Source organism: Salvia hispanica, chromosome 4, assembly GCF_023119035.1.
Source record: "Salvia hispanica cultivar TCC Black 2014 chromosome 4, UniMelb_Shisp_WGS_1.0, whole genome shotgun sequence".
NCBI classification, from domain to species: Eukaryota; Viridiplantae; Streptophyta; class Magnoliopsida; order Lamiales; family Lamiaceae; genus Salvia; species Salvia hispanica.
In genome coordinates this window covers 40,530,476-40,538,886 of record NC_062968.1, presented here as the reverse complement: position 1 = coordinate 40,538,886, position 8,411 = coordinate 40,530,476, and the positions used below count along the sequence as shown (strand labels likewise).

At 37.7% G+C, this 8,411-nt stretch overlaps 1 protein-coding gene across 1 annotated transcript; it reads right to left on the bottom strand.

Moving 5' to 3' along the window:
• Nucleotides 1-4,186: 4,186 nt before the first annotated feature.
• On the bottom strand, nucleotides 4,187-7,877 carry LOC125224072 (adenosylhomocysteinase-like). The gene is made up of 3 exons (XM_048127419.1): nucleotides 7,621-7,877; nucleotides 6,835-7,300; nucleotides 4,187-5,208 (listed from the first exon to the last, which is right to left on the bottom strand). Exons 1-3 carry the CDS (start codon nucleotides 7,863-7,865, stop codon nucleotides 4,462-4,464), a joined length of 1,458 nt encoding a protein of 485 aa, XP_047983376.1. The 5' UTR covers nucleotides 7,866-7,877; the 3' UTR covers nucleotides 4,187-4,461.
• Nucleotides 7,878-8,411: the final 534 nt, after the last annotated feature.

Here is an 8,411-nt window from a genome sequence, read left to right as displayed (position 1 = left end):
TCGAAATCAGACGGCTAGCTGAGCTGCTAGCGTGACCCTTCGTCTTTACAACATCCGGAGGATGGACCTGTACGACTTCAGGCCTTTCCATTCCATAAAATCCAACAGTCCGGGCATATACATCGTAGAAAGCGAAAGCAAAATCTAGCGATTGGAACTTCAGACCGACTACCGGCTTCAACTCCGGAGAACATTCAGGTACAACGAACACTGCATAAAATCATAGCAAAAACGTATAAGGAAACATATACATTACAGTACAAAAAATCTTACTAATAAGATAAAATACATTATGCAAAGATATTTGTACATTATATTCATCAGAATACTAAACTCTAGCCGAGATGAGAACTAAACCCTATGGGAATGGGTAAAACTCGTCAAGTTTGAGGGCAAATGTGTTACTTACTCCATACTACACCCTAGCCCCAACGATTGATAAACCCTAGGGGGAAGGATTTAAATTGCGCAAAAAACTCAAACACTGCCAATGTTACCGTATAGAATAACAACAAAAACTGCTCCGAAACATATACATTACAGTACATACATCGACCATTATTGATTTGATAAATTACATTACAAACAGATATTTGTGCATTATGTTTGGCAGAAAAAACTACACCACATAGGTTACATGAAAATTCGAGATGAGAACTAAACCCTATAGGAATGGGTAAAACTCATCAACTTTGACGGAAGATGTGTTACTTACTACATACTACACCCTAGCCCCAACGATTGATAAACCCTAGGGGACAGGATTTAAATTGTGCAAAAAACTCAAACACTACCAATGTTACCTTAAAAAATGACAACAAAAACTGCTCTGAAACATATACATTACAGTACATACATCGACCATTATTGATTCGATAATATATTACAAATAGATATTTGTGCATTATGTTTGGCAGAAAAAACTACAACACAGGTTATATGAAATCTAAACCCTAGCAATAATGGCTGAAACTTGAAAATTGCAGTTAATAAATTCATACTACACACCCTAGCCCCAATGATTCCTAAACCGTACGGGAATAAATAAAACTACTGCCAGGGATTGCAAAAGAGTAAGATGAAAGAGCCGGATTTTTTAAAGATTACAACAACGTTTGAGAATCAAAATATGAACAAATTAAATTACCTTCTTCCATTGTTGGAGAACAAGAACAAAATTCACAAATGGTCCAACTTTTTCGATTCTTGTAATTCAATAATTTCTACAACATAACGATGCATTCCCGACTCGAATCTTCAAGAGAGGTATCAGAGGTTTTTGTCAACGGAGAAGAAAAGATTTCAGTTTTGAGAGAGAAAGATTTAGTCTAATTCAATGACAAAAACCGCTGTGATGAATTGATAGAGAAAATCAAGCAAGTTTCCATAACTAACTCCATTGTGAATTCCTAAAAGGCCCTGCTCGAATTTTAAAAACAGTTTAATTAATTCCATGTGGCATTATTTTGGGCCATAAGATCTTGATATTGAACAGCCGAGATTCAGTTGAACAATTGAACAAAACATATAAAAAGGATATGAATAATCCCTATATATATATAATATATATATATATATATATATATATATATATATATATAGGGGAGCATTAAACTACTTTCACCCCTTTAGATACTATTTCCTTTTAAATATCATCCATTGGATGAAAGCAGTGGAGGGTCCAGATTAAAAAATCGAATTTAATCCCGTCCTGCATTATTGGTCTAATTTCGTGCATTACCAGGGTATAATAGTAAACATAAACTGTCTGGAAACGGAAGGTCCGATAATTAAGCGGCAATTTGATAGACCTTTCACCTTCTCGCTCCTCTGTCATTCCATCCATCACACCACGATCAAAAAACTTCCTCTCCTCTTCAACATCCGTCAAACCCTAGCCGCCGCCTTTGAAAACCCTAGGACTTCCGCGACTTCGATTGACACCGTGAAAAGGTTCGACCGGCGACGATTCCGAGTGTTGAAGATCCCGCTGCAGTTCGTGCGCGCCCTCGGTCCACTGTTCATATCGGTGTTCCATCCACGGTACGCTTAAAAAGTTCCAATTTTTAGCGCGATTTCTTAGATAAAATGTGAAATTGTGAGTATTAGATGTTGGGTTATGCAAAATTGGAAGTTTATTGTTGATTTGTTAGTGGTATGTGTTCTGACAGTAAGTTTTGGGGATGAAATCGACATGAAATTGGTGATCTTGTTTTTAATCCACGACTCCGAAACTAAGGTGTTAATTTTGTTGGGTCTGCAGACTAATTTGGTGTGGTTTCTGTGGTTTCTGCATTAATTAGATATTTATCTGCATTATTCGGTTGGATACCAACATTATTGATGTTGGTTGCAAATCTTTAAGCATTATTCAATACATAATTTGAATTATTTGTTTGGATTTCATCATTATTGTTCTTTATTGCTGCTAGAAAAAAGTTTCATGCATTATTTAATAGTCTTGGTGCATTCTTTTGATGTTTTTTGGCATTACAACTGTATTCCATAGCTAATTTAATGTTTGTAGAAGTTGTAAACGTATTTTTGAGATTTTGTAGAGCATTTTCTGCATTATTGTACTGGTCATTAACATTATTATAAAGTCCGCTATGTATATTAGTCAGTTATTATTATGCATTAATGTAAATTGTTTACTTATTCGTTTTTGCAGCGACCAAACATCCAAGATTGGCTATAGATGAGGCTGTGGACGATGTTCTGCCTCTAGCAATTGCCCACAAATTTAGGGAGAGACTTAGGGAACAACAGACAGTAGAGGCTAGTACATCTAATGAAGATGGGGAAAAGAGGAAGGCACGAGGGAAAAAGGTTGACCACCTATACAGGGAATGCACGATGGACATTGAATTTGTGGGTTCGAATGCTTTGGATATCTTAGAATGTTTTGGATTTCTTGGTACTAAATATTTTGGATACTCCTGAACTAGGTGTTTTTAGAAAGTTTTGGATATGTAGGTACAAAATGTTTGCTTCACAAAACTGGTAATTGCTTCAGATAACTTAATAATTATAAATTATTGCCTAATAATGTACAATATACAGGGAATAATGTATAAAAAACCATAGAACAAATTAATGTTATACATTGTGCACACTAAAATGCATATAACTAAACAAATAATGTAAAAAAATTAATTTATAATGCACGATTTTACCACCGGATTTTTACCGAAGAACTAACGTTGAAAGATGAAAGAGAAGAAAGAACGATGAAAGAGAAAAAAAAATCTGGGAGAAGAAGAAAAAAACCGATGCAATATTTGGTGAGGAGAAAATTATGGACTTTCCATAACCACCAATATTGTCATTCCCTAAAAAGCCCTTTTCCATATTTTTAATTAATAAAAAATGTATAATCAGGCCTTAATTTCGGCCATTAGATGTTAAGAATGAATGGTTGAGATTAAAAAGGAAAAAGCATATAAAATAGGAAAAGCATATGAATACACCTCTATATATATATATATATATTGTTGATGACTTATCAAGTTAGCAACTTAAGAAAGTTAGCAATTGATCACATCCCCATATACACGTGTATAAAGAAAATTATAATGTTGAATTGATTGTTTTTTTAGAAAATGTTGAATTGATTATGCAAAAGCAGAACACTATTAATAAATGAGAGCTTAAGTTACAAAATTACTGATCACTCGGATCCCCAATAAAAGTCCCAATTTGCTATTTTCTTCGAGTCCAATTTGTAGGCTCATTTTACTTATACTTCCTCTGTTTCATAGTAGTACTGGAGGCATTTCTTTCCAGCGCAGATATTAAAAAAAATAGTGTGTAATGTATTAAATAAAAAAATAATAGAGTAGGTAAAGAGAATAAAGTAAAAGGGATGAAAAAGTAAGAGTGAGAATATATGTTACTCCCTCCGACCCACATTAACTTTTTCTACCACTTTCATTTATAAAGTCAAACAATTTTTAAAATCTGTCTCGGTAAAAAAAGAGACTTCTATCAGGGACCGGAGGGAGTACTAGTATTACTCTTTGCTGAAAATTGACACTATTCAAATATTGCAAAGTACTCCCTATGTCCGTGAAAAAATGTACCATTTGCTATTTTGGAATGTCCACGATTTAAAGTCTCATTTGTTTATTTTCCAATCTAGGTAAGTACGTGGTCCTCACCATTCAACTAAATCATTACACTTATATTCTATTATAAAATCAATATATAAAAACGGAACTTACACTCCACTAAGTAATTTTCCTATTTTTCATTACAATGTCAAACAATCTCTTAAAAGAGTTAAAATGGGTCTATGAATAGTGAATGGAGGGAGTACACTTGAAAATTCCGAAAGTAAAATTCTTCCAACCTTAGAATGATACTAGCATTTCATCTCATAGATATAATTATGGAGTATATAGATGCCAAAAAAGAAATAACTAAAATCCAACTTGCCATCTTATTTTGTCTCATCATGCCTCAATACCTGTAGTGAGCCGGCTTGTACGGCCCCTCGACCGGCAAGCTTACGTAGTCGGCCTGGTCCTTGGAGAGCTTCGTGAGCTTCGCCCCGAGGTTTCCGAGGTGGAGCGCAGCCACCTTCTCGTCGAGATGCTTAGGCAACACGTATACCTTTTTCTCATACTTCCCACTGCTCTTCTCGTTCCACAGCTCGAGCTGCGCGATCACCTGATTGGTGAAGGAGCACGACATCACGAAGCTGGGGTGGCCCGTGGCGCACCCCAGGTTCATGAGCCGGCCCTCGGCCAAGACAATGATACCTGTCTTGGTGTCAGGGAATTCCCACCGGTCCGTCTGGGGCTTGATGGTCGTCCTTTTCACGCCGGGGAAGGTCTCGAGGCCGTGCATGTCGATCTCGTTGTCGAAGTGGCCGATGTTGCAGACGACGGCGTTGTTCTTCATCTTGCGCATGTGGTGGAGCATGATGATGTCCTTGTTCCCGGTGGTGGTGACGAAGATGTCAGCCTCGGAGAGGACATCCTCGAGGGGGAGGACCTGGAAGCCCTCCATCACGGCCTGCAGGGCGCAGATGGGGTCGATCTCGGTCACGATCACACGGGCGCCGCCCTGCTTCATGGCGGCGGCGCAGCCCTTTCCGACGTCTCCGTAGCCGCACACCACGCCGACCTTTCCGGCGATCATCACGTCCGTCGCTCTCATCAAACCATCGGGCAATGAGTGGCGGCATCCATACAGGTTATCAAACTGACAAAATCAATAATATCATCACATATATATGGGCTTGGATCCCGTGTTGTGCTTCTTCCATAGCAGGGAATGTTGTGTCGTGCTCTCAAAGCACAATATTATATATATAAAATAAAACATCAAAATATTAATTTCATTTTTTTTTAAGAATGTTGCTGTGAGAGAACATCACCCTGCCGTGGAGGAAGCACATAAGGGAATCCATGCCCCATCACACATCGTAAATTCGGAATTGAACTCATACATATTAATTACGATTAATGTCCATTGATCTGGAAAGAGAGTAGGAGACTGGTGTTTTATAGGACGGAAGAGATTGGTTCCATAGAAACGGTAAATACTCCTTCCGTCGGACAAAAGATGTCCCATTTTTTATCAGCTCGTGTAAAAGAAAGTGGTAGAAAAAGTAGCGGAAGGGTGGATCCGTCTTTTTTATATTGAATTTATAACAAAATGTGAGTAGAGAGAGTTGTGGAATGTGGGGACCATTTGCCAAAAGTGGTAAAAGTAAAATGCGACTTTTATTATTGGACCGGACAAAAAATAGAAATGAGATATTTAATGGCGGACGGATGGAGTAATAAAAACATTTTATTCTTCATTCTTAATACTTCCTCCGTCGCTATCAAATGTCTCATTTTTTACCGGCTCAGGTTTATAGAAATTGTTAGACTCTATAAAAAGAAAGTAATAGAAAAAATATTTAGTAAAAGGTGGATCCTATTTATTTGTATTAATTTTATAATAAAATATCAGTAAAGTAAGTTAGTTGGATGTGACGAAAATCTGAAAATAATAATAAAAGTGATTACATTTATTGAAGACGGATAAAAATATTTAAAAAAATGAGATATTTAATGACGGATGGAAGAAGTAATAATTTCACACTCCAAATAAATCAAATTTAAATAAACTAATCAAATATAGAAATAAATAATACGAATAATACTGAACTCTTCTCCCTATCCAAAAAATTTAATCTTTTCTTTCTGGTCTGAGTGTCTGAAAAAAATAGTCCTAATCACATAAAGTTTCTTTCAAATTATTAACAATATTTTATCCGTCTTTTCACTTTCTTTCTAACTTTCACTTATTTTTTCCTCTTATATCTCATCTTTATCCAATTTTTTTATTATTATCTATAAATTTTATCCGTACCTTTTTATTATTTCTCATACTTTACTAATTTCTCATTAAAACTCAATATCTCCATTCACAAAATTATTTTTAATGGACAAAGCTCAATTTACGCAAAATTATGGAGACAATTAGATGACGTAATAAATCTTGAACACAACAAGAACCGATCTACTACCTCCGTTCACCAAAATTTATCTCACTTTGACCCGACACGGATTTTAAAAAATGTAATAGAAAGTGAGTTAGAAAAAGTTAGTGAATTGTGATTCTACTGTTATATATTAGTTTTATAATAAAATGTGAGTAGGAATGAGTTAGTGGAATATGAGATCCACTAGCAAAAATGGTAAAAGTAAAATGAGACAAATTTTGGGGGACGGACGGAAATGAAAAAATGGGACAAATTTTGGTGGACGGAAAGGTAGTACAATCTAAACAAACATATCCAAACACTATATGCAAATAAAATTTCAGAAATAATACCTTGCTCTTGGTGACGGAGTCATTGACATTAATGGCGGGGAAGAGAAGAGCGCCATTAGCCTGCATCTGATACAACCTCTTGACTCCAGTGGTGGTCTCCTCAGAAACCCCAACGATTCTCTCCTTCATTTTGGTGTACTTGTTCGGATCGACCTTCAATCCATCTCTGATGATGGCGAGCACGATCTGAAACTCCGCGTTGTCGGTGGAGGCCGGATCGGGCACCTTCCCTGTCTTCGCGAACTCCTCCTCCGCCTTCACCCCCTCGTGAATGAGGAGCGTGGTGTCGCCGCCGTCGTCCACGATGAGGTCAGGCCCGCCCCCGGGTCCCCAGTCGAGGGCACGCTCGGTGCACCACCAGTACTCCTGGAGGGTCTCGCCCTTCCAGGCGAACACCGCTGCGCTGTCACGGGCGATGGCCGCGGCAGCGTGGTCCTGGGTGGAGAAGATGTTGCAGGAGCACCACCTAGTGACGGAAGCAGAATTGAACATAATTAGGGGCTAAATTTTCAAAATTTTACTAAATTTTTAGGTAATTAAGATTATTAATAGGGACTTGTATATAATATGTATTACTCCTTTCTCCCTAATAACTTGTCATCATTTCTCTCGTCAAAAGATTTTGAAAGGTGACAAAACTTTTGGGACGGACGAAAATAGAAAAAGTGAAAAATTTATGGACGAAAGTAGTATAAGATATGAATAAAATTTTAAGACTTTGTAAGGTTTTAAAAATGAATTCATTAGGGGCAAAGCCCCTCCTCAAGTATATGTAGTTCCGCCCACCTGACATCAGCGCCGAGGGCGGTGAGGGTCTCGATGAGGACGGCGGTCTGGATGGTCATGTGGAGGGAGCCGGTGATTTTGGCGCCCTTGAAGGGCTGGGAGGGGCCGAATTCGGCGCGGGAGGACATGAGGCCGGGCATTTCGACCTCGGCCAGCTCGATCTCGAGGCGCCCGAAGTCGGCCTGGGACATGTCCTTCACCTTGTACTCGCGGCCGGAGGAGGTCTTCTCGACGAGAAGCGCCATTGTGAAGAAGAAAAAGAAGCCAAATTTGGTGAGTAAAAAAGTGAGCACTGAGGCGGGCATATAAATAGGTTTTAGTGTGTGGAATAGACAGTTAAGATTTAGAGGGTTTGGTGGATCTCACATTTGGTAAAGGAGTTGTTGGTGGATTGTTTCTTTTTTTCTTATTGTTTGGGATCCAATTGTTGTGTTACTCTTATATACTGTATTTACTTAATTTAGAATAGTACTATTACTAGTACTACTCTCTCCATTCCATATGCACAGATAGGGGTGTCAAAATGGATATCGTGTATTGGATACCCGATATCCGAACCCGAAAATGTCGGATAATTGGATACTCGAAACCCAATTTTTCGGGTATCGGATCGGGATCGGGTAGTAAGAATTTTGGATGGTCGGGTATCGGGTTATCCGATACCCGATCGGGTATACCCGAAATACCCGATTTATTTTTTAAAATTAATAAATTATATTTTTATTATAATTAAATGTAATTTAATTTCTTAATTATCTTTTAGTTAATATACTTATTAGCATATAAGTAAG

What these genes read in the sequence shown, in the direction of transcription:
- LOC125224072 (XM_048127419.1), bottom strand. Translation starts at nt 7,865, where the DNA reads ATGGCGCTTCTCGTCGAGAAGACCTCCTCCGGCCGCGAGTACAAGGTG. An exon ending in GCCCTCGGCGCTGATGTCAG is followed by an intron (nt 7,301 to 7,620) that starts GTGGGCGGAACT and finishes TTCCGTCACTAG; the next exon opens with GTGGTGCTCCTGCAACATCT. An exon ending in ACTCCGTCACCAAGAGCAAG is followed by an intron (nt 5,209 to 6,834) that starts GTATTATTTCTG and finishes TGATTTTGTCAG; the next exon opens with TTTGATAACCTGTATGGATG.